Source organism: Taurulus bubalis (genome assembly GCF_910589615.1).
Source record: "Taurulus bubalis genome assembly, chromosome: 17".
NCBI classification, from domain to species: domain Eukaryota; kingdom Metazoa; phylum Chordata; class Actinopteri; order Perciformes; family Cottidae; genus Taurulus; species Taurulus bubalis.
Window position 1 is genome coordinate 23,417,658 of NC_136605.1, and position 25,894 is coordinate 23,443,551.

Sequence of the window (25,894 nt, forward strand, 5' to 3'; positions counted from 1 at the left end):
CATACGAGTGTTTGAGCACAAAGACAGAACAACCAAAAAGGTTCTCAAAGTCAAAATAATATTTATTCCATAGTTTTCAAAAAATACTGTGCCATATAAATATTACAAAATACTATGAATAATACTCTGTCAATATACATGAAGTTTAAAGACAAGTGGGATGGAAACACGGAGCTGGAGCGCCTGTTGTTCTGGTGAAACATTGTGAAACATGACGAAACATGGTGAAACATGGTGAAACAGAGAAACATAGTGAAATATGGTGAAACATGGTGAAACATGGTGAAACAGAGAAACATAGTGAAACATGGTGAAACATGGTGAAACAGAGAAACATAGTGAAACATGGTGAAACATAGTGAAACATGATGAAACAGTGAAACATAGTGAAACATGGTGAAACATAGTGAAACAGAGAAACATAGTGAAACATGGTGAAACATAGTGAAACATGATGAAACAGTGAAACATGGTGAAACATGATGAAACATAGTGAAACATGGTGAAACATGGTGAAACAGAGAAACATAGTGAAACATGGTGAAACATAGTGAAACATGATGAAACAGTGAAACATGGTGAAACATGATGAAACATAGTGAAACATGATGAAACAGTGAAACATGGTGAAACATGATGAAACAGTGAAACATAGTGAAACATAGTGAAACATGGTGAAACATGATGAAACATGGTGAAACATGATGAAACAGTGAAACATAGTGAAACATAGTGAAACATGATGAAACATGGTGAAACATGATGAAACAGTGAAACATAGTGAAACATAGTGAAACATGGTGAAACATGATGAAACAGTGAAACATGGTGAAACATGATGAAACAGTGAAACATAGTGAAACATGATGAAACAGTGAAACATAGTGAAACATGATGAAACATGGTGAAACATGATGAAACAGAGAAACATAGTGAAACATGGTGAAACGTAGTGAAACATGGTGAAACATGGTGAAACGTAGTGAAACATGGTGAAACATGGTGAAACATGGTGAAACAGAGAAACATAGTGAAACATGGTGAAACAGAGAAACATAGTGAAACATGGTGAAACAGAGAGACATAGTGAAACATGGTGAAACATAGTGAAACATAGTGAAACATGGTGAAACATGGTGAAACAGAGAAACATAGTGAAACATGGTGAAACATGGTGAAACAGAGAAACATAGTGAAACATGGTGAAACATAGTGAAACATGGTGAAACATGGTGAAACATAGTGAAACATAGTGAAACATGGTGAAACAGAGAAACATAGTGAAACATAGTGAAACATGATGAAACAGTGAAACATGGTGAAACAGAGAAACATAGTGAAACATGGTGAAACATAGTGAAACATGATGAAACATGATGAAACAGTGAAACATGGTGAAACATAGTGAAACATGGTGAAACAGAGAAACATAGTGAAACATGGTGAAACATGGTGAAACAGAGAAACATAGTGAAACATGATGAAACAGTGAAACATGGTGAAACATGGTGAAACAGAGAAACATAGTGAAACATGGTGAAACATAGTGAAACATAGTGAAACATGGTGAAACATGGTGAAACATGGTGAAACATAGTGAAACATAGTGAAACATGGTGAAACAGAGAAACATAGTGAAACATAGTGAAACATGATGAAACAGTGAAACATGGTGAAACAGAGAAACATAGTGAAACATGGTGAAACATAGTGAAACATGATGAAACATGATGAAACAGTGAAACATGGTGAAACATAGTGAAACATGGTGAAACAGAGAAACATAGTGAAACATAGTGAAACATGGTGAAACAGAGAAACATAGTGAAACATGGTGAAACATGGTGAAACAGAGAAACATAGTGAAACATGATGAAACAGTGAAACATGGTGAAACATGGTGAAACAGAGAAACATAGTGAAACATGGGGAAACATGGTGAAACATGGTGAAACATGATGAAACAGAGAAACATAGTGAAACATGGTGAAACAGAGAAACATAGTGAAACATGGTGAAACATAGTGAAACATGGTGAAACAGTGAAACATGGTGAAACATAGTGAAACATGGTGAAACATGATGAAACAGTGAAACATGGTGAAACAGAGAAACATAGTGAAACATGGTGAAACATAGTGAAACATGATGAAACATGATGAAACAGTGAAACATGGTGAAACATGGTGAAACATGATGAAACAGTGAAACATGGTGAAACAGAGAAACATAGTGAAACATAGTGAAACATGGTGAAACATGGTGAACATAGTAAACAATAACGTTCATGACGTGTCTGGTCTGTTTATCAAACAAACTCATCTGTGTTGTGTTTGAGTCTCTCTTCTAGCCTCATCTTGGTCTCCTCCTCCTCCTAAAGATCTCTGGAGCTGTAAGAGCTGACAATGTTCACCAGCTGCTCTCTAACTGGTATAGTGAAGCTTTACTGGTTTCTCTTCTGTCCCACTGGTTTTCTCTGTAGGCTGCATGTGTGTATGAAGGCACTATAAAACACATGGAGGTGAGTGGAGGAGGTTCATCACTATGACTCTGATCCACCGCTATGATAAACAACATAGATCACAGCTCATAAACCAACAGGTAGCATCACTGATCTCTGTCGTTACAGATCAATACTTAAAGAACGGTCTTTCCTGTGATATACAAGTGGAGATTTTATTTTGGATGTTGAAAATGACCAACTGCTAAATCCCAGTAAATTGAGATAACTCTGCCTGCTCCCAATGTGGTGTTCCTGGTTTTGGGGATTTTTCTAGAAAAGACAGAATATGAACACATATATTTGTCCGAACATGATGAGACAGATCTTCCCTCCAGCAGATAAAACAGCCGTAGTGTGAAAACAAATCATTCTGGTTGTGTCCAGACGTGGATCTGGATCCCGAGCAGCTCGATGAAGCTCGTCGGACCGAATCCTGTGAACTCAGACGTTGAAATGGATGTTTTCTTTACTAGACGGCCTCAGGCGGCTCTCCTCGCTGCGGAGCAGGAAGTGTTCACACTGAAGCACGAGGCCAACGTACTCCCAGTATTCCATTGCCCTCCACCGTCTCACACAGCGCTCCTTCAGCATTTAGTCAGAGCCCTGGACGCTGGTCTGGGAGTTCATCTTAGCCACGAGCAGTCTGAGAGAGTCAGCTGGAGATCGGATCAGTTCCCTGCCACTGACATGAAGACAGAGATGTAAACTCACTCTCAGGGAGGAGAGGTCAGGCGGAGGTTTGTTATGTGTACTTTAATACTCACGTGTTGTACTCCATCCCCACCACGCTGGTGCCGTTCACAGCCAGGATGCGGTCGCCCGCCCTCAGCTTCTGGCACCGAGCCGCCGGAGAGTCGGGAACCACCGACTTCACGTAGATGCCGCTCATTCTCAGCTGAGTTTTCTATGGAAACAGGGAACAGGAAAAGTCGGTCCAGACTGAAATACCTCACAAACTATTGGAGGCATTGACATGAAAGACTAATAACTTTCATTCAGTTCCACCATCAGGTCTAATGTTAACGTTCAGTTCCTCCATCAGGTCTAATGTTAACGTTCAGTTCCACCATCAGGTCTCATGTTAACGTTCAGTTCCTCCATCAGGTCTAATGTTAACGTTCAGTTCCTCCATCAGGTCTCATGTAAACGTTCAGTTCCACCATCAGGTCTAATGTTAATGTTCAGTTCAGTTCCACCATCAGGTCTAATGTTAACGTTCAGTTCCACCATCAGGTCTAATGTTAACGTTCAGTTCCTCCATCAGGTCTAATGTTAACGTTCAGTTCCTCCATCAGGTCTAATGTAAACGTTCAGTTCCATCATCAGGTCTAATGTTAATGTTCAGTTCAGTTCCTCCATCAGGTCTAATGTTAACGTTCAGTTCCTCCATCAGGTCTCATGTAAACGTTCAGTTCCACCATCAGGTCTAATGTTAATGTTCAGTTCAGTTCCACCATCAGGTCTAATGTTAACGTTCAGTTCCACCATCAGGTCTAATGTGAACGTTCAGTTCCTCCATCAGGTCTAATGTTAACGTTCAGTTCCTCCATCAGGTCTAATGTAAACGTTCAGTTCCATCATCAGGTCTAATGTTAATGTTCAGTTCAGTTCCTCCATCAGGTCTAATGTTAACGTTCAGTTCCACCATCAGGTCTTATGTTAACGTTCAGTTCCATCATCAGGTCTAATGTTAATGTTCAGTTCAGTTCCTCCATCAGGTCTAATGTTAACGTTCAGTTCCTCCATCAGGTCTAATGTTAACGTTCAGTTCCTCCATCAGGTCTTATGTTAACGTTCAGTTCCACCATCAGGTCTCATGTTAACGTTCAGTTCCACCATCAGGTCTAATGTTAATGTTCAGTTCCACCATCAGGTCTAATGTGAACGTTCAGTTCCACCATCAGGTCTCATGTTAACGGTATATATATATATATATATATATATATATATATATCCATCCATCCATTTTCAACCGCTTATCCGGGGTCGAGTCGCGGTGGCAGCAGGTTCAGCAGGCCGACCCAGGCTTCTCTCTCACCCGCAACATTTTCCAGCTCATTCTGGGGGACCCCGAGGCGTTCCAAGGCCAGCCGGGAGATATAATCCCTCCAGCGTGTCCTCGGTCTTCCCCGGGGTCTCCTACCAGTTGGACGTGCCTGGAAAACCTCTAATGGGAGGCGTCCAGGAGGCATCCTGACTAGATGCCCGAACCACCTCAGCTGACTCCTTTCGATACAAAGGAGCAGCGACTCGACTCCAAGCTCCCTCCTGATGTCCGAGCTCCTTATCCTATCTCTAAGGCTGAGCCCGGCCACCCTACGGAGGAAGCTCATTTCGGCCGCTTCTATCCGAGACCTCGTTCTTTCGGTCACGACCCAGAGTTTGTGGCCATAGGTGAGGGTTGGAACGTAGACCGACCAGTAAATGGAGAGCTTTGCCTTCCGGCTCAGCTCCTCTTCACCAGGACGGACCGGTACAGCGCCTGTTTTATTGCTGCAGCCGCACCGATCCGCCTGTCGATCTCCCGCTCCACCTTAACCTCACTCGTGAACAAGACCCCGAGATACTTGAACTCCTTCGCTTGGGGTAGGCAGTTTGTCCCCACCTGGAGGGAGCAATCCACCGGTTTCCGGCAGAGCACCATGGCCTCAGATTTGGAGGTGCTAACTCTCATCCCTGCCGCTTCACACTCGGCTGCAAAACGCCCCAGTGAATGCTGGAGGTCACAGTCCGAGGAGGCAAACAGGACCACATCATCCGCGAACAGCAGAGAGGCGATCCCGAGACTCCCGAACCGGATCCTCTCCGCCCCCTGGCTGCGCCTAGATATCCTGTCCATGAAGGTCACGAACAGGACCGGTGATAAAGGGCAGCCCTGGCGGAGGCCAACACCCACCGGGAACGTGTCTGACTTACTACCGAGGATACGAACACAGCTCCTACTGCAGGCGTACAGAGACCGGATGGCCCGTGGCAACGGGTCCGGCACCCCATACTCCCGCAGCACCCCCCACAAAAACCCCCGAGGGACCCGGTCGAAAGCTTTCTCCAGGTCTACAAAGCACATGTAGACTGGTTGGGCGAACTCCCAGGACCCCTCCAGTAGTCTTGCAAGGGTAAAGAGCTGGTCCACTGTTCCACGACCGGGACGGAATCCGCACTGCTCGTCTTGAATCTGAGGTTCGACAATCGGTCGGAGCCTCCTTTCCAGCACCCTGGCATAAGCTTTTCCCGGGAGGCTGAGCAGTGTGATGCCACGATAGTTCGAGCACACTCTCCGGTCCCCCTTCTTGAAGATGGGAACCACCACCCCGGTCTGCCAGTCCATGGGCACTGTTCCCGACCCCCATGCGACACTGCAAAGGCGTGTCAGCCAAGACAGCCCAACAGTGTCCAGCGCTTTCAGCATCTCAGGGCGGATCTCATCCACCCCCGGCGCCTTGCCACCAAGGAGCTTTTTGACTACCTTAGTGACCTCTCGGGGTAGGCCCTGCTTTCCCTTCCTGAGCCGCCGGATAGTTTGCCAGAACCTCCTTGAGGCCAACCGAAAGTCCTTCTCCATGGCCTCCCCGAACTCCTCCCATGCCCGGGTTTTAGCATCCGCGACAGCCACAGCTGCAGCCCTTCTGGCCTGCCGGTACCTGTCAGCTGCTTCAGGAGACCCCTGGGCCAACCAGGCCCAAAAGGCCTCCTTCTTCAGCTTGACGGGCTTCCCTCACCCCCGGTGTCCACCACCGGGTTTTCGGGTTGCCGCCACGACAGGCACCGATGACCTTCTGGCCACAGCTCCTAGCGGCCGCGTCCACAATAGAGGCTTTGAACATGGTCCACTCGGGTTCCATGTCCCCAGCCTCCCTCGGGATGTGTGAGAAGCTCTTCCGGAGGTGGGAGTTGAAGACCTCCCGGACAGGATCCTCTGCCAGACGTTCCCAGTTCACCCTCACTACACGTTTTGGGCTATATATATATGCACGCTGGAGGAAGGAGAGTTCTTACCATCCCGTCCACCAGTGCCAGGCCGAGCCCGTGAGGTCCTCTGTGAAGCTCCACCGCAAACACTTCCTCTCTGTCTTCTTCTACACTCTCCCACTTCCTGTCAGCTTGTCCACTGGCTGACAAACAACAGAGAGCACATTTAGCAGGTGTGTGAATAACAACACATTGGAACAGGTGTGTGAATAACAACACATTGGAACAGGTGCGTGAATAACAACACATTGGAACAGGTGAATACTCAGACTGGTCCTGAACTCAGTGACCCGTTAACAACAACTACTATAGATACCAGAGTCCTTCTGTAAAGAAAGCTTTGGCAAAAGTTAAATGAGGAAGTTCTTGTTTCTCACATCATCTGATTATACAATAATAATATCATAATTTAACAGCACACATAATGTAATTTTCCTGATCTCTAATCCCAGCTTTGGTGCACATGCATGGTTCCCAGAGGAAGAACCCTACTGATTGATGTATGAAACGTGGCTCAGACGTGTTCTCCTGAGGATGAACTGTGAGAACGTTGTAGACCCTCTTATGTTTTATTACGTCAGGTCAAATATTCACTTTGTTTAGAGCAAACATCTAAAAGAGGTTTTGCCTCTGAAGCTGTAGCTTCTGAACGCGACATCTCAAGAATGTTTTACACATTTGGAACGTTGATTTTGGGTCAAAGGTCAATGAGACCTACACAACTTAAACAGCTCAAGAACATAACAATTTTACACAAATGTCTAAAAGGGTCAAAAGATGAGGTGAAGACGTGGAGGTCATCCAAGTTTATGATTGTGTTCTAATTTACTAAATGAACATCATGCTGTATTGAAGAAGACTTGAAACTAGAGATTGAGACATAAACTCATGTTTACAATGTTTACTGAGGGAATACATCAAGAGAAGTAGAGTCACTTATCCCTCGTGTTATATACACTCGTACACGGGTCATTTTGACCCCCAAGACAACACAAGGGTTAAATAGACTTCTATACAACCAGAGGAGTCGTCCCTTGGTGGTCAGGAGAGAGAATGCAGCTTTAACACATGAAGCATATACTTCTATACAAACAGAGGAGTCACCCCCTGGTGGCCAGGAGAGAGAATGCAGGTTTTAAAACACTTCCGCATCTGGAGGATGCTGCATGATCACAACAACAACGGAGCAACAGCCCCCCGCCCCTGTTCCTCCCCTACAGCTCCTGATCGCCCCCCCGCCCTTTCCCATCATGCACCCTGTCTGCCCCCCACGCAGGACCTGCCCCGAACAATGCCGCCACCGATTAAGATTCCACGCACCAACCCAACTGTAAATTCCCATGACGGATCGGCCGCTGCTCTTTTCTCTCCTGACATCACCACCTCTCTGTAATTCTTGGGGTCGGATTAAAGGATTACCAAACTTTGAAAATAACATGACCCGTTAGCCAAAAGCAAAGAGGTAGATGCACTGGAGGCTCCGCTCGGTCCCCATCAGAGGAAAACAACTTCACGCCACATAAACATGATTTTCAAATTTACTTGAATAAGTGTCTGATTCATTTATTTATTACACAATATTAGTTTATTCATTTGACTTCATTTGAACTTTAAAAAAATCCAGAAAAGACTTACAAGCCATAGTTTTTATTTGTATAGTTCTTTAAACTATTTGTAATCTTCCTGAATGTATAAGTAAAAACTAAATATTTTCACTATCTGTGCTGATTATTTCTCTCATTAATGGATTGATGGTTTAAGTCTATGAACCATGGGACACATCCATCACTGCGGCGGCGTCTTGTATTTCCAAAGAAACAATCAAAAAAATTATATATTAAGAAAAAACATTAAATAGAATACGATATAAACAAGGAAAAGAAGCAATTGATCAATTTCAAGAAGTTGTGACTGTTGATGTTTGACATTTAGGCTTGAAAGATTATCAACATAGTTTGACTTTATAAACTGTGCAGATTAAGAACGTATTAAACTATTACATATACTGCTAACTAGGACAGATGTACACAGAGATGGTGCCAGGTGGCTTTTTCTTCTACATAATCCCCAAACCCTATAAGTAAATGACTTTTATGAAAGGCACCAACAGAGAAAACACAAAACAACAAGTAACCAATGAGAGTAAAGACATGTGACTGGGATCAACACAGTCCCTCAGCTTTAAACCCTCATGGCCACATGGAGTCTGTGAGGGAGCGACTAAACTCAAACACATGTGAGCAAGCGGGTTCCTGGAGCTCGGGTTCAGGTCTGAGGAGCTTCAGGACCATCAGTTACCATTTATTCATCAATAAATCCGCCTGTGTGTTGGTTTTAAACTCATTGGGTCCACATTTTCAATTAAAAAACAGCAGAAATGTAAGTTGTACTTATCTTGTCCCTCAATTTAAAACAATAACAATCATTATAACAACATTTCATGGCAATCCATCCAAAAATGTGCACAGGTCATCGGATGATCGATAATAAAAGCAGTGTGTTGCAACGTCAACGCGCCAGACAGGAAGTGACGCCGCCTACAGGCGACCAAATGAAACACACCCTAAAATGATTGATTTATCAAGTTTAAAAAATAGTGGAACACATTTGGGGGAATTTAAGTACACAACGCCCAAAAAATAACATAGGTCTCGTCTTTTTAATGCAGATAACGTTTCATATTAGACCTTTAAATTCATGGAATCAGTGCTCACTGACAGACTTTGGTGTTTTAAAATGTTTGTTTAGATTCACCAAAGACACACACTAACAATCAACAACCACCAAAGACACACACTAACACTCAACAACAATCAAAGACACACACTAACAATCAACAACCACCAAAGACACACACTAACATTCAACAACAATCAAAGACACACACTAACAAACAACAACCACCAAAGACACACACTAACACTCAACAACAATCAAAGACACACACTAACAATCAACAACCACCAAAGACACACACTAACACTCAACAACAATCAAAGACACACACTAACAATCAACAACCACCAAAGACACACACTAACAATCAACAACAATCAAAGACACACACTAACAATCAACAACCACCAAAGACACACACAAACAATCAACAACCACCAAAGACACACACTAACACTCAACAACAATCAAAGACACACACTAACAATCAACAACAATCAAAGACACACACTAACAATCAACAACCACCAAAGACACACACTAACACTCAACAACAACCAAAGACACACACTAACAAACAACAACAATCAAAGACACACACTAACAATCAACAACCACCAAAGACACACACTAACAATCAACAACAACCAAAGACACACACTAACAATCAACAACAACCAAAGACACACACTAACACTCAACAACAACCAAAGACACACACTAACAATCAACAACCACCAAAGACACACACTAGCAATCAACAACCACCAAAGACACACACTAACAATCAACAACAACCAAAGACACACACTAACAATCAACAACAACCAAATACACACACTAACAATCAACAACAACCAAAGACACACACTAACAATCAACAACAATCAAAGACACACACTAACAATCAACAACAACCAAAGACACACACTAACACTCAACAACAACCAAAGACACACACTAACAATCAACAACCACCAAAGACACACACTAGCAATCAACAACCACCAAAGACACACACTAACAATCAACAACAACCAAAGACACACACTAACAATCAACAACAACCAAATACACACACTAACAATCAACAACAACCAAAGACACACACTAACAATCAACAACAATCAAAGACACACACTAACACTCAACAACAACCAAAGACACACACTAACAATCAGCAACCACCAAAGACACACACTAACAATCAACAACAACCAAAGACACACACTAACACTCAACAACAACCAAAGACACACACTAACACTCAACAACAACCAAAGACACACACTAACAAACAACAACAATCAAAGACACACACTAACAATCAACAACCACCAAAGACACACACTAACAATCAACAACCACCAAAGACACACACTAACAATCAACAACAACCAAAGACACACACTAACACTCAACAACAACCAAAGACACACACTAACAATCAACAACCACCAAAGACACACACTAGCAATCAACAACCACCAAAGACACACACTAACAATCAACAACAACCAAAGACACACACTAACAATCAACAACAACCAAATACACACACTAACAATCAACAACAACCAAAGACACACACTAACAATCAACAACAATCAAAGACACACACTAAAACTCAACAACAACCAAAGACACACACTAACACTCAACAACAACCAAAGACACACACTAACAATCAGCAACCACCAAAGACACACACTAACAATCAACAACAACCAAAGACACACACTAACACTCAACAACAACCAAAGACACACACTAACAATCAACAACCACCAAAGACACACACTAACAATCAACAACAACCAAAGACACACACTAACACTCAACAACAACCAAAGACACACACTAACAATCAACAACCACCAAAGACACACACTAACAATCAACAACCACCAAAGACACACACTAACAATCAACAACAACCAAAGACACACACTAACAATCAACAACAACCAAAGACACACACTAACAAACAACAACAATCAAAGACACACACTAACAATCAACAACCACCAAAGACACACACTAACAATCAACAACAACCAAAGACACACACTAACAATCAACAACAATCAAAGACACACACTAACAATCAACAACCACCAAAGACACACACTAACAATCAACAACAACCAAAGACACACACTAACACTCAACAACAACCAAAGACACAAACTAATAATCAACAACAACCAAAGACACACACTAACAATCAACAACAACCAAAGACACACACTAACACTCAACAACAACCAAAGACACACACTAAAACTCAACAACAACCAAAGACACACACTAACAATCAACAACAACCAAAGACACACACTAACAATCAACAACAATCAAAGACACACACTAACAATCAACAACAACCAAAGACACACACTAACAATCAACAATAACCAAAGACTCACACTAACAATCAACAACAACCAAAGACACACACTAACAATCAACAACAACCAAAGACACACACTAACAATCAACAATAACCAAAGTCACACAACACAAACTAAGTAAGCAACCAGGCAGTGTGAGACCCAACACTTTTTTTTGTCAAAGGAGTCTTGTGGCTTCGCAAAGAGCGTTGATAACGGCTTCAGTTCTCCGTCAGAAAGAAAAAGCCGTAGTTGAGATAATAAGTACACAACATAGGTCTAGTCGTTTCTAGACATTTTAATGTGTAGAAGTTACATATTACACCCTTTAAAGTGTTCTGTAATGTAACATATTCTAGATATGAAGTAGATTTAAACTCTTTTAGGTTCGTTAGATACGTTCACAGCCGAGCTTTACTCAAACACACCCACACTATCCCTTTAAGTAAAAGAGTCCTGGTTCCGCAGATACATCTGAAATGGTGCGGTATCGTTTGAGTTTAATAAGTGACAATAAGTGAGGCAGTGGACTCTCCCTCTGACTCCCTCTGACTCCGACAGATGACCTCACGACGGAGGCATCCAGGAACAAGAGGGCGCTTCCTGAGCCCACCCTGCAGCCTCGACCTGGAATTCCTGACTCCTCCGGAGTCAAGTGAAAGATGAAGGGAGGACTTTTATGTCGTGGGCATTATTACCTTTGTGTGGACCCGGAACAAATATGCAGCGGGTCCTCGAGGTCAAGTCACTAAATAGTTTTCTTCATAGATTGGGTCCGAGGAGGTGATCCAGGTTTTAAGAGCTGACCTCGTGCCAGCTGTGTGTCATCTGAATGAAAAGCTGCTGTGTGTAAGTGAAGCCATGAATGGGCCTTTTGAGACGCTGCCGGTTTCTCATCACGTGTGGTTTCACCTCCGTTTCTTTGTGCTCTTCATAACTCTCAATTACCGTCTTCTGTGGCCAGGTTTCACATAATGTTGGCCAGCTGTTTTCGGCTTTATTAGAACACTTTAAAGGGTGTAATATGTAACTTCTACACATTAAAATGTCTAGAAACGACTAGACTTATGCTGTATGTTGCGTACTTATTATCTCAACTACAATCCATAACTTTGTCACCTGTCACATTCTCTTTGTGTGAGAGTTGTGGTGTCTACCAAAAAAGTAACTTTTTATCCAGTTTTAGCCCAAATTCTTGCAATAACCTTTTAATATTTTGGTTATTTTTGACCGGATGAAGGATTCTAGTCGTTGGGCTTCTGGATCTTAAGTTATCAGAGAAACAAGCTGAGCAAACGTTAGCGGCAGCTAACTTTGTTTTATTATTAGCAGCAGCTAACTTTGTTATATTGTTGCGGCAGCTAACTTTGCTATATTGTTGCGGCAGCTAACTTTGTTATATTGTTAGCAGCAGCTAACTTTGTTATATTGTTGCGGCAGCTAACTTTGTTATATTGTTAGCAGCAGCTAACTTTGTTATACTGTTGCGGCAGCTAACTTTGTTATATTGTTAGCAGCAGCTAACTTTGTTATATTGTTAGCAGCAGCTAACTTTGTTATATTGTTAGCGGTAGCTAACTTTGTTATGTTGTTAGTGGCAGCTCGACTTGTTGCCCCTCCAGGACATCCTGTGTGAGGACACTAATATTTAACATTGACTTTTTTTTTTATTGGTTTTAATCTGTTAGTTTTGGAGAGGAGGAAACCTCTGGACACTGAAGGAATCCAAACAGGAGACTGCAATGAAGACTACAACTCCCATGATGCCCCGCTACTTCTCAACGTCCCCAAACTGTCTCGATTGCAGCTTTCGCTAAATCTTTTGACTTCAGTTACCTTGCCTTTGCTGGCGGGTGCCCTCCCGCAGGTCGGCCTCCAGCTCAGCCAGCTCCATGCCTTGCGGGGTGTTGGGGGGCGTCAGCAGGCAGGACGGGTCCAGAGCCAGGCTCTTGTGGTAGCCCATGTCGCCATGTCCTGGGAGCGTGTTCTGCAGCTCCAGGTTCTTCAGCTTCTGGGTCAGGACCGCTTCACAGCTGGTCAGGTCACCGCGAGACCCTCTGGCCGGAGTCGGCTCTGCCGGGTAGGTGCGGCGGTCCGGGTCTGCGGCGGGGGAGGGGCAGGTAACCGGGTCGAAGGACGCCTGATGAGGATCCTGATGGGCAGTGGCCTGATGGGCAGGAACCTGATGGGCAGGGTCCTGATGGGCAGGAACCTGATGGGCAGGGTCCTTATGGGCAGGATCCTGATGGGCAAGATCCTGATGGGCAGGATCCTGATGGGCAGGGTCCTGATGGGCAAGATCCTGATGGGCAGGATCCTGATGGGCAAGATCCTGATGAGGATCCTGATGGGCAGGATCCTGATGAAGATCCTGATGGGCAGGGTCCTGATGAGGATTCTGATGGGCAGGGTCCTGCAGGGCTCTGGGCGCAGACTGGCTGTCTGCGGTCGTCCCGTGGAGAGTCTGGTGAACACAAAGTCGATCAACAACAGATGCAGAAACATCGAGGCGCCCTGCTTCCTGCTCCGGGTAACAACGCTGGTTACCTGTTCCTTCGCGTCGGGCTCGGCTCGGGTGTCACTGCGGGGCAGCCGGCGTATGAACCCCTGCAGGCGGTCCAGCTGCTGGAACAGAGCCGGCTCCACCACGGGGCCAGCCAGCTCCAGCTGGAAGGCGCTGTCGGGCAGGACGAGCGGCGGGTGGCCGTCGAAGCTCTCCAGGATGTCAGCTGAAGAGAGAACAAGTCACATGACCCTGAGCTCAATTACAGCTTTCTGAGATAACTCAAGTAAAGCCGCTGTATTTGGGTCAACCCCGAATTAAAAGGTGTAAATAAAGTACAGGACTGATGCAACTGTTGGTGGATCGGTGTGTTTAGTACGGTGCCGTCTGAGAGAAGAGGGTGAGACCAGGTGAGGCCAGGTGAGGCCAGGTGAGGCCTGCTGGAAGCTGACCGGTGGAGACAGACCGTCAGGACGGGATTACCCACACATACTGTGTGTGTGTGTCAGTGTCAGTGTAAAGGGTTACCTTTTATTAAAAATACAAAATGAACGTTTCTCCCCAGATCTAAAATATCCAGATTATTTAAACAGGATTCAATTTGTTAATTAAAGTTAAAGAAAAAGGGATTTTCTAAAAGTGTCCTAAAGTTTTCCAATGACATTATTTTATATCTCAAAAGTGACATTGACAAAGACGTATTCATAAGAGTATATATTGAATAATCTCTCTTGTTTTAACACTTTGAACTCGTCTCTGGTGATCTTCGTCATAAAAAGGTTTCTAACATGAAAAGATGGAACTCGTTCGACTGAACCAAACTCAATGATACAAAACTAAGAATGAAACCATAAGACACATAAATCATAATGAGTGCTTTCCGTTATCTCAGTTATTTATGAAGTCTTTAGCGGTGAAGAGCGTCTACTGACGGGTCAACAGACGAGCAGCTGCTCATCAGTCTGTTCCTCCTTACAGGAAACAGGCCGTCGTTTATCTGTGGCCTCATGCTGCAGTTAACCATCATTTTATATGATTGATTCGTCTGACAGTAATTTCGCACATAATCAATTAATTGTTGAAGCCATGAAAATGTCCTTAAATTCCTTGTTTTGTCCAAAACATAAATATATAGAATCCACAATGATGTGTGACAAGAAAAAGCAGCAGATCTTTTCTGTTAGGAAGTGAAATGTTTTCGTGTATTTGGGTCTGGACCCGTCTCTCTTGGGTCTGGACCGTCTCTCTTGGGTCTGGACCCCTCTCTTGGGTCTGGACCCGTCTCTCTTGGGTCTGGACCCCTCACTCTTGGGTCTGGACCGTCTCTCTTGGGTCTGGACCCCTCTCTTGGGTCTGGACCCGTCTCTCTTGGGTCTGGACCCTCTCTCTTGGGTCTGGACCCCTCACTCTTGGGTCTGGACCCCTCTCTTGGGTCTGGTCCCGTCTCTCTTGGGTCTGGACCCCTCACTCTTGGGTCCGGACCCCTCACTCTTTGGTCTGGACCCCTCTCTCTTGGGTCTGGACCCCTCTCTTGGGTCTGGTCCCGTCTCTCTTGGGTCTGGACCTGTCTCTCTTGGGTCTGGACCCTCTCTCTTGGGTCTGGACCCCTCAATCTTGGGTCTGGACCCGTCTCTCTTGGGTCTGGACCCTCTCTCTTAGGTCTGGACCCCTCACTCTTGGGTCTGGACCCGTCTCTCTTGGGTCTGGACCCCTCACTCTTGGGTCTGGACCCGTCTCACTTGGGTCTGGACCCTCTCTCTTAGGTCTGGACCCCTCACTCTTGGGTCAGGACCCGTCTCTCTTGGGTCTGGACCCTCTCTCACCAGTCCTGACGGCGTCCTCGGCGTCGTCCGGCGCCGGGCTCCAGCCGGCGGGACGGGCTTTACCGGAGCTGTACCCCCGCAGCGTGTGGTGCAGCTGAGCGGCGTTCAGGGAGGAGAACTCCGTCCGGAGAGACGCCCAGGACGCCTGTAGACGACAGAGAAGGACAAGAGAGTGATGTCAGATGAACTTTGTTTTGTCTTTCTAGAGCTGCGGGAGAAATACAATCTAAACTAAAAGAATGTTGATATCTTGATGTTAGAGACGTTGTTCAGATACACATATTTTATTCTTCTCACTTGTGCTATAAATGGGAAGCATTCCCGATAGAGTTTGAAGTGCTGCACAGGTTAAAGACTAAAATAATCTGCATTGTTTCCCTTCCCCCTGCAGCAGTTGAGGGGGATTTGAGATGAGATGAGATGAGCAGCGACTTAAACACACATCACAAAGTCTTTGAACTAAAATATTCAGCGTCTTCTCCAATATAATTAAAATCCCACTGGAGCCAGATTCAAAACTGATTATAAATTGGACACAAACGTAATTACAAGCTAAATGAGAGGTTTTCTAAAGGGACTAGTGTTACCACTTTTGTCCACAGGGGTCGCCAGAGCCAACTCAACATGTGTAACTTCAAAGAAGGAGAAGCTCTTTGTAGTCATTGTGAGAACGACAGGGAGGGACAAACAAGTCATTTCCCAGAATGCTTGTTCCCAAATCAAAGTGGCTGCTGCTCTCTCATTTGCATGCAGAGTGTTTTTAAAACAATTATCCGATCTAGTAAAAAGTCTTTTGTCCCTGCGGTAACAAAGCCCCGTGGGAGAATAAGAAGCAGCGCTTATCAACGCTGTGTTTATTCTGCTCTCCATGAAGAGGAGATGATGAATGAACACGTCCTTCTGGCTCTCGTGAGAAGTGTAAACTTTCATTCAGCGTCTCAGGATCCTCATCATGACTCATTCCAGACAGAAAGCAGCTGCAGGTAAAGAAACATGAGTCACGTTTATGTGAGCATTGCAGACGTGACATCGTTTACTCCGTTTGAATTGGCGGATATAGACTTTGCCTCGATGTGCCGTGACATGTTGTTGTGTGCCGGCACACTGAGCTCAACATAACTGCAGTAGATGTTTAAAAATGTCTCTCTTGTTATGTCTGAGATGAAATGTTTTCTCCTCAAAATAACTCCTGAGACGTTGAGCTCTGTGCCTGCAGCACAAGCCACATCCCTCTGCTGTCATTTACAACTGCCACTTCACTTTCCTAAAGAACTCCAGATGGAAACTCAGCCGAGGGCGTGTGCTCTGCTGCCCAGCCACAACGTGACCTCACGCAGGGCAGCAGGCATCAAACCACCGGCCCAGCAACGCACAGACGAGCCTTCAGCAGCTGGGCGTGAGGGAAACAGGTTGCAGAACTATACTCATACTTCACCCTATAGCAGAATATAGCTCGATCCTACTGACACAGAGGGAAACTCATCCGTCTGAAGTCATTGTGTTTCACGATAATCATCAACATGTTTTGAATACTCTTGAAATGACATTCTGTAAATCCCTTTACCTTAAATTCTGTTAAGAAACTAATATGTGTATCACAGTGAGGACAATAATAAAGTACGATCACATATACCTATCTCTATGTGAAAACAAGTTAGCAACACTTTAAATAGTGAAGGATTGATATTATTAATAGAATAGAACGAAACTAAGAGTGAAACTCAGAGTGAAACTCAGAGAGTAACTAAGAGTGAAACTAAGAGTGTAACTCAGAGTGAAACTAAGAGACTAACTCAGAGTGTAACTAAGAATGAAACTAAGAGTGAAACTAAGAGTGTAACTCAGAGTGAAACTAAGAGTGAAACTAAGAGTGTAACTAAGAGTGTAACTCAGAGTGAAACTAAGAGACTAACTCAGAGTGTAACTAAGAATGAAACTAAGAGTGAAACTAAGAGTGTAACTCAGAGTGTAACTCAGAGTGTAACTAAGAGACTAACTCAGAGTGAAACTAAGAGTGAAACTAAGAGTGTAACTCAGAGTGTAACTAAGAGACTAACTCAGAGTGAAACTAAGAGTGTAACTCAGAGTGTAACTCAGAGTGTAACTCAGAGTGAAACTAAGAGACTAACTCAGAGTGAAACTAAGAGTGAAACTAAGAGTGTAACTCAGAGTGTAACTCAGAGTGAAACTAAGAGTGAAACTAAGAGAGTAACTCAGAGTGTAACTCAGAGTGAAACTAAGAGTGTAACTCAGAGTGTAACTCAGAGTGAAACTAAGAGACTAACTCAGAGTGAAGCTAAGAGTGTAACTCAGAGTGTAACTCAGAGTGAAACTAAGAGACTAACTCAGAGTGTAACTAAGAGCCTAACTCAGAGTGTAACTAAGAATGAAACTAAGAGTGAAACTAAGAGTGAAACTAAGAGTGAAACTCAGAGAGTAACTAAGAGTGAAACTAAGAGTGAAACTGAGAGACAAACTCAGAATGAAACTCAGAGAGTAACTAAGAGTGAAACTAAGAGTGTAACTAAGAGTGAAACTAAGAGTGAAACTGAGAGACAAACTCAGAATGAAACTCAGAGTGTAACTAAGAGTGTAACTAAGAGTGTAACTAAGAGTGAAACTAAGAGTGTAACTAAGAGTGAAACTAAGAGTGTAACTAAGAGTGAAACTAAGAGAGTAACTCAGAGTGTAACTAAGAGTGTAACTCAGAGTGTAACTCAGAGTGAAACTAAGAGTGAAACTAAGAGTGAAACTAAGAGAGTAACTCAGAGTGTAGCTAAGAGTGAAACTAAGAGTGAAACTAAGAGTGTAACTAAGAGTGAAACTAAGAGAGTAACTCAGAGTGTAACTAAGAGTGAAACTAAGAGTGTAACTCAGAGTGTAGCTAAGAGTGAAACTAAGAGTGAAACTAAGAGTGTAACTAAGAGTGTAACTAAGAGTGAAACTAAGAGAGTAACTCAGAGTGTAACTAAGAGTGTAACTCAGAGTGAAACTAAGAGAGTAACTCAGAGTGTAACTAAGAGTGTAACTCAGAGTGAAACTAAGAGTGAAACTAAGAGTGAAACTAAGAGAGTAACTCAGAGTGTAGCTAAGAGTGAAAGTAAGAGTGAAACTAAGAGTGAAACTAAGAGTGAAACTAAGAGAGTAACTCAGAGTGTAACTAAGAGTGTAACTCAGAGTGAAACTAAGAGAGTAACTCAGAGTGTAACTAAGAGTGTAACTCAGAGTGAAACTAAGAGTGAAACTAAGAGTGAAACTAAGAGAGTAACTCAGAGTGTAGCTAAGAGTGAAACTAAGAGTGAAACTAAGAGTGAAACTAAGAGTGTAACTAAGAGTGAAACTAAGAGAGTAACTAAGAGTGTAACTAAGAGTGAAACTAAGAGTGTAACTCAGAGTGTAGCTAAGAGTGAAACTAAGAGTGAAACTAAGAGTGTAACTAAGAGTGTAACTAAGAGTGAAACTAAGAGAGTAACTCAGAGAGTAACTCAGAGTGTAACTAAGAGTGAAACTAAGAGTGTAACTCAGAGTGTAGCTAAGAGTGAAACTAAGAGTGTAACTAAGAGTGTAACTAAGAGTGAAACTAAGAGAGTAACTCAGAGTGTAACTAAGAGTGAAACTAAGAGTGTAACTCAGAGTGAAACTAAGAGTGAAAGTAAGAGTGAAACTAAGAGAGTAACTCAGAGTGTAGCTAAGAGTGAAACTAAGAGTGAAACTAAGAGTGTAACTAAGAGTGTAACTAAGAGAGTAACTCAGAGTGTAACTAAGAGTGAAACTAAGAGTGTAACTCAGAGTGAAACTAAGAGTGAAACTAAGAGTGAAACTAAGAGAGCAACTCAGAGTGTAGCTAAGAGTGAAAGTAAGAGTGAAACTAAGAGTGTAACTAAGAGTGTAACTCAGAGTGAAACTAAGAGAGTAACTCAGAGTGTAACTAAGAGTGAAACTAAGAGTGTAACTCAGAGTGTAGCTAAGAGTGAAACTAAGAGTGAAACTAAGAGTGTAACTAAGAGTGTAACTAAGAGTGAAACTAAGAGAGTAACTCAGAGTGTAACTAAGAGTGAAACTAAGAGTGTAACTCAGAGTGTAGCTAAGAGTGAAACTAAGAGTGAAACTAAGAGTGTAACTAAGAGTGAAACTAAGAGTGAAACTAAGAGAGTAACTCAGAGTGTAACTAAGAGTGTAACTCAGAGTGAAACTAAGAGAGTAACTCAGAGTGTAACTAAGAGTGTAACTCAGAGTGAAACTAAGAGAGTAACTCAGAGTGTAACTAAGAGTGTAACTCAGAGTGAAACTAAGAGTGAAACTAAGAGTGAAACTAAGAGAGTAACTCAGAGTGTAGCTAAGAGTGAAACTAAGAGTGAAACTAAGAGTGAAACTAAGAGTGTAACTAAGAGTGAAACTAAGAGAGTAACTAAGAGTGTAACTAAGAGTGAAACTAAGAGTGTAACTCAGAGTGTAGCTAAGAGTGAAACTAAGAGTGAAACTAAGAGTGTAACTAAGAGTGTAACTAAGAGTGAAACTAAGAGAGTAACTCAGAGAGTAACTCAGAGTGTAACTAAGAGTGAAACTAAGAGTGTAACTCAGAGTGTAGCTAAGAGTGAAACTAAGAGTGTAACTAAGAGTGTAACTAAGAGTGAAACTAAGAGAGTAACTCAGAGTGTAACTAAGAGTGAAACTAAGAGTGTAACTCAGAGTGAAACTAAGAGTGAAAGTAAGAGTGAAACTAAGAGAGTAACTCAGAGTGTAGCTAAGAGTGAAACTAAGAGTGAAACTAAGAGTGTAACTAAGAGTGTAACTAAGAGAGTAACTCAGAGTGTAACTAAGAGTGAAACTAAGAGTGTAACTCAGAGTGAAACTAAGAGTGAAACTAAGAGTGAAACTAAGAGAGCAACTCAGAGTGTAGCTAAGAGTGAAAGTAAGAGTGAAACTAAGAGTGTAACTAAGAGTGTAACTCAGAGTGAAACTAAGAGAGTAACTCAGAGTGTAACTAAGAGTGAAACTAAGAGTGTAACTCAGAGTGTAGCTAAGAGTGAAACTAAGAGTGAAACTAAGAGTGTAACTAAGAGTGTAACTAAGAGTGAAACTAAGAGAGTAACTCAGAGTGTAACTAAGAGTGAAACTAAGAGTGTAACTCAGAGTGTAGCTAAGAGTGAAACTAAGAGTGAAACTAAGAGTGTAACTAAGAGTGAAACTAAGAGTGAAACTAAGAGAGTAACTCAGAGTGTAACTAAGAGTGTAACTCAGAGTGAAACTAAGAGAGTAACTCAGAGTGTAACTAAGAGTGTAACTCAGAGTGAAACTAAGAGTGAAACTAAGAGTGAAACTAAGAGAGTAACTCAGAGTGTAGCTAAGAGTGAAACTAAGAGTGAAACTAAGAGTGAAACTAAGAGTGTAACTAAGAGTGAAACTAAGAGAGTAACTAAGAGTGTAACTAAGAGTGAAACTAAGAGTGTAACTCAGAGTGTAGCTAAGAGTGAAACTAAGAGTGAAACTAAGAGTGTAACTAAGAGTGTAACTAAGAGTGAAACTAAGAGAGTAACTCAGAGTGTAACTAAGAGTGAAACTAAGAGTGTAACTCAGAGTGAAACTAAGAGTGAAAGTAAGAGTGAAACTAAGAGAGTAACTCAGAGTGTAGCTAAGAGTGAAACTAAGAGTGAAACTAAGAGTGTAACTAAGAGTGTAACTAAGAGTGAAACTAAGAGAGTAACTCAGAGTGTAACTAAGAGTGAAACTAAGAGTGTAACTCAGAGTGTAGCTAAGAGTGAAACTAAGAGTGAAACTAAGAGTGTAACTAAGAGTGTAACTAAGAGTGAAACTAAGAGAGTAACTCAGAGTGTAACTAAGAGTGAAACTAAGAGTGTAACTAAGAGTGTAACTCAGAGTGTAACTCAGAGTGTAACTAAGAGACTAACTCAGAGTGAAACTAAGAGTGAAACTAAGATACTAACTCAGAGTGAAACTAAGAGTGAAACTAAGAGTGTAACTCAGAGTGTAACTCAGAGTGAAACTAAGAGACTAACTCAGAGTGTAACTAAGAGACTAACTCAGAGTGTAACTAAGAATGAAACTAAGAGTGAAACTAAGAGTGAAACTCAGAGAGTAACTAAGAGTGAAACTAAGAGTGTAACTAAGAGTGAAACTAAGAGTGAAACTGAGAGACAAACTCAGAATGAAACTCAGTGTGTAACTAAGAGTGTAACTAAGAGTGAAACTAAGAGTGAAACTAAGAGTGTAACTAAGAGTGAAACTAAGAGTGTAACTAAGAGTGAAACTAAGAGAGTAACTCAGAGTGTAACTAAGAGTGAAACTAAGAGTGTAACTAAGAGTGAAACTAAGAGTGAAACTAAGAGTGTAACTAAGAGTGAAACTAAGAGAGTAACTCAGAGTGTAACTAAGAGTGAAACTAAGAGTGTAACTAAGAGTGTAACTAAGAGTGAAACTAAGAGTGAAACTCAGAGTGTAACTAAGAGTGTAACTAAGAGTGAAACTAAGAGTGTAACTAAGAGTGAAACTAAGAGTGAAACTAAGAGTGTAACTAAGAGTGAAACTAAGAGTGTAACTAAGAGTGAAACTAAGAGTGAAACTCAGAGTGTAACTAAGAGTGTAACTAAAAATGAAACTAAGATTGAAACTAAGAGTGAAACTTAGAGTGAAACTAAGAGTGAAACTAAGAGTGAAACTCAGAGAGTAACTAAAAGTGAAACTAAGAGTGTAACTAAGAGTGAAACTAAGAGTGAAACTGAGAGACAAACTCAGAATGAAACTCAGAGAGTAACTAAGAGTGAAACTAAGAGTGTAACTAAGAGTGAAACTAAGAGTGAAACTGAGAGACAAACTCAGAATGAAACTCAGTGTGTAACTAAGAGTGTAAGTAAGAGTGAAACTAAGAGTGTAACTAAGAGTGAAACTAAGAGTGTAACTAAGAGTGAAACTAAGAGAGTAACTCAGAGTGTAACTAAGAGTGAAACTAAGAGTGTAACTAAGAGTGAAACTAAGAGTGTAACTAAGAGTGAAACTAAGAGAGTAACTCAGAGTGTAACTAAGAGTGAAACTAAGAGTGTAACAAAGAGTGAAACTAAGAGTGAAACTCAGAGTGTAACTAAGAGTGTAACTAAGAGTGAAACTAAGAGTGTAACTAAGAGTGTAACTAAGAGTGAAACTAAGAGTGTAACTAAGAGTGAAACTAAGAGTGTAACTAAGAGTGTAACTCAGAGTGTAACTAAGAGTGTAACTAAGAGTGAAACTAAGAGTGTAACTAAGAGTGAAACTAAGAGTGAAACTAAGAGTGAAACTCAGAGTGTAACTAAGAGTGAAACTAAGAGTGTAACTAAGAGTGTAACTAAGAGTGAAACTAAGAGTGAAACTAAGAGTGTAACTAAGAGTGTAACTCAGAGTGAAACTAAGAGACTAACTCAGAGTGTAACTAAGAATGAAACTAAGAGTGAAACTAAGAGTGTAACTCAGAGTGTAACTCAGAGTGTAACTAAGAGACTAACTCAGAGTGAAACTAAGAGTGAAACTAAGAGTGTAACTCAGAGTGTAACTAAGAGACTAACTCAGAGTGAAACTAAGAGTGTAACTCAGAGTGTAACTCAGAGTGTAACTCAGAGTGAAACTAAGAGACTAACTCAGAGTGAAACTAAGAGTGAAACTAAGAGTGTAACTCAGAGTGTAACTCAGAGTGAAACTAAGAGTGAAACTAAGAGTGTAACTCAGAGTGAAACTAAGAGTGTAACTCAGAGTGTAACTCAGAGTGAAACTAAGAGACTAACTCAGAGTGAAACTAAGAGTGTAACTCAGAGTGTAACTCAGAGTGAAACTAAGAGACTAACTCAGAGTGTAACTAAGAGCCTAACTCAGAGTGTAACTAAGAATGAAACTAAGAGTGAAACTAAGAGTGAAACTCAGAGAGTAACTAAGAGTGAAACTAAGAGTGAAACTGAGAGACAAACTCAGAATGAAACTCAGAGAGTAACTAAGAGTGAAACTAAGAGTGTAACTAAGAGTGAAACTAAGAGTGAAACTGAGAGACAAACTCAGAATGAAACTCAGAGTGTAACTAAGAGTGTAACTAAGAGTGAAACTAAGAGTGTAACTAAGAGTGAAACTAAGAGTGTAACTAAGAGTGAAACTAAGAGAGTAACTCAGAGTGTAACTAAGAGTGAAACTAAGAGTGTAACTCAGAGTGTAGCTAAGAGTGAAACTAAGAGTGAAACTAAGAGTGTAACTAAGAGTGTAACTAAGAGTGAAACTAAGAGAGTAACTCAGAGTGTAACTAAGAGTGTAACTCAGACTGAAACTAAGAGAGTAACTCAGAGTGTAACTAAGAGTGAAACTAAGAGTGTAACTCAGAGTGTAGCTAAGAGTGAAACTAAGAGTGAAACTAAGATTGTAACTCAGAGTGAAACTAAGAGTGTAACTCAGAGTGAAACTAAGAGTGAAACTAAGAGTGAAACTAAGAGAGTAACTCAGAGTGTAGCTAAGAGTGAAAGTAAGAGTGAAACTAAGAGTGTAACTAAGAGTGTAACTCAGAGTGAAACTAAGAGAGTAACTCAGAGTGTAACTAAGAGTGAAACTAAGAGTGTAACTCAGAGTGTAGCTAAGAGTGAAACTAAGAGTGAAACTAAGATTGTAACTCAGAGTGAAACTAAGAGTGTAACTAAGTGTTTTAGAATAAATAGGAGTTAAGATGCTAGATATGAGACGTAATACTCAGCTAACAGGGCACACTCAGCTTCACATGGCTTTAAGGGAGACTGTGGAGACTGGCGTCATTAAGTGTATTTACTTTGTTCCTGAAGGCCATTTGCTCTTATCTGATCAATGACACTTTAAGTGCATTGGTGCTACTATGAACCAACAACTCGCCTCAGTGGACTTTATGGCATTATGAGTCTCAGTGGACTTTAAGGCATTAGGAATACTACATTTCCCTTTTTTACTAAATTAATTTAAATACATTTTTAAATTAATAACGTATATATTCATTCATTCATTCATTCAGTAGACTTTAAGGCATTATGAGTCTCAGTAGACTTTATGGCATTATGAGTCTCAGTAGACTTTAAGGCATTATGAGTCTCAGTAGACTTTATGGCATTATGAGTCTCAGTAGACTTTAAGGCATTATGAGTCTCAGTAGACTTTATGGCATTATGAGTCTCAGTAGACTTTAAGGCATTATGAGTCTCAGTGGACTTTAAGGCATTATGAGTCTCAGTGGATTTTATGAGTTATGAGTCTCAGCTGTTCGGGTCGATAAGCAGGAGTAGAAAGAGGAGGAGGTCTGCAGTGGGTTGGGAAACAATCGGCACATAATCCATAAACGTACGTATCTAATATAGAAGTGCAACCTTTAGACAATGAAAGCAGACGTGACTCTCAAACACAGGAGACAAACAGGAAGTGCTCTGACCTGCAGCAGCGTCTCTTTGGGCGTGGCCAGCAGGTTGACGGCGGCGGAGAGCTTCTGCAGGTATTTGTTGGCCAGATCGCCCAGACTGATGCTCTGCATCCAGTCCAGCAGCAGGTCCAGGTTGGCCCGGATCTGAACCCCCCGGGACCACTGGTAGAACCCAGTGACAGACCCTGAAGGACAGAGGGTCGGATATGATGGATGACTCATTGATGTGCAACCGTAATGCTCCCCTGACATTATATTCAGTAGCCGTACAGGCATGTAGTTATATTTATTATATTATTAGCATTCATGCTATTAGCCTGGCTACACAGAGGTACTGTTGTATGTCTCGTTAACTTCACTTCTCTTAATCCCTTTAGTGAGGTAAGTGTGTATCATGGGAGTTGCAGCATATGAATCTGCAGGATATTATTTTCAACAGGCTTCAGCCTATTTGCTGATAATGTTTTGACTGAGTTTGCTAATAAAATAAATATTGCCTGAATTCTTGAGCCGTTTTATTACAAGAGGCTTTATTGTATTGTTTCACTGCCCTGAACATGTTAGCTAACACTAGCATGCTGAGAATGTTTAGCAGGTTCCAGCTCATAGTTTAACCTGTTAGCATGC

At 41.9% G+C, this 25,894-nt stretch overlaps 1 protein-coding gene across 1 annotated transcript in view; it reads right to left on the reverse strand.

Moving 5' to 3' along the window:
• Positions 1 to 3,062: 3,062 nt before the first annotated feature.
• The window catches only part of radil2a (Ras association and DIL domains 2a), a gene marked incomplete at its 5' end in the record, with an annotated part of 41,493 nt that continues 18,661 nt past the window's right edge, over positions 3,063 to 25,894 (reverse strand). The window contains 7 exons of the mRNA XM_079233115.1: positions 3,063 to 3,185; positions 3,268 to 3,407; positions 6,500 to 6,615; positions 13,378 to 13,738; positions 14,089 to 14,270; positions 15,868 to 16,012; positions 25,280 to 25,452. Of these exons, the coding sequence (XP_079089241.1) occupies positions 3,095 to 3,185; positions 3,268 to 3,407; positions 6,500 to 6,615; positions 13,378 to 13,738; positions 14,089 to 14,270; positions 15,868 to 16,012; positions 25,280 to 25,452 (1,208 nt within the window). The 3' untranslated portion in view covers positions 3,063 to 3,094. The remainder of the gene's footprint in view (positions 3,186 to 3,267; positions 3,408 to 6,499; positions 6,616 to 13,377; positions 13,739 to 14,088; positions 14,271 to 15,867; positions 16,013 to 25,279; positions 25,453 to 25,894) is intronic.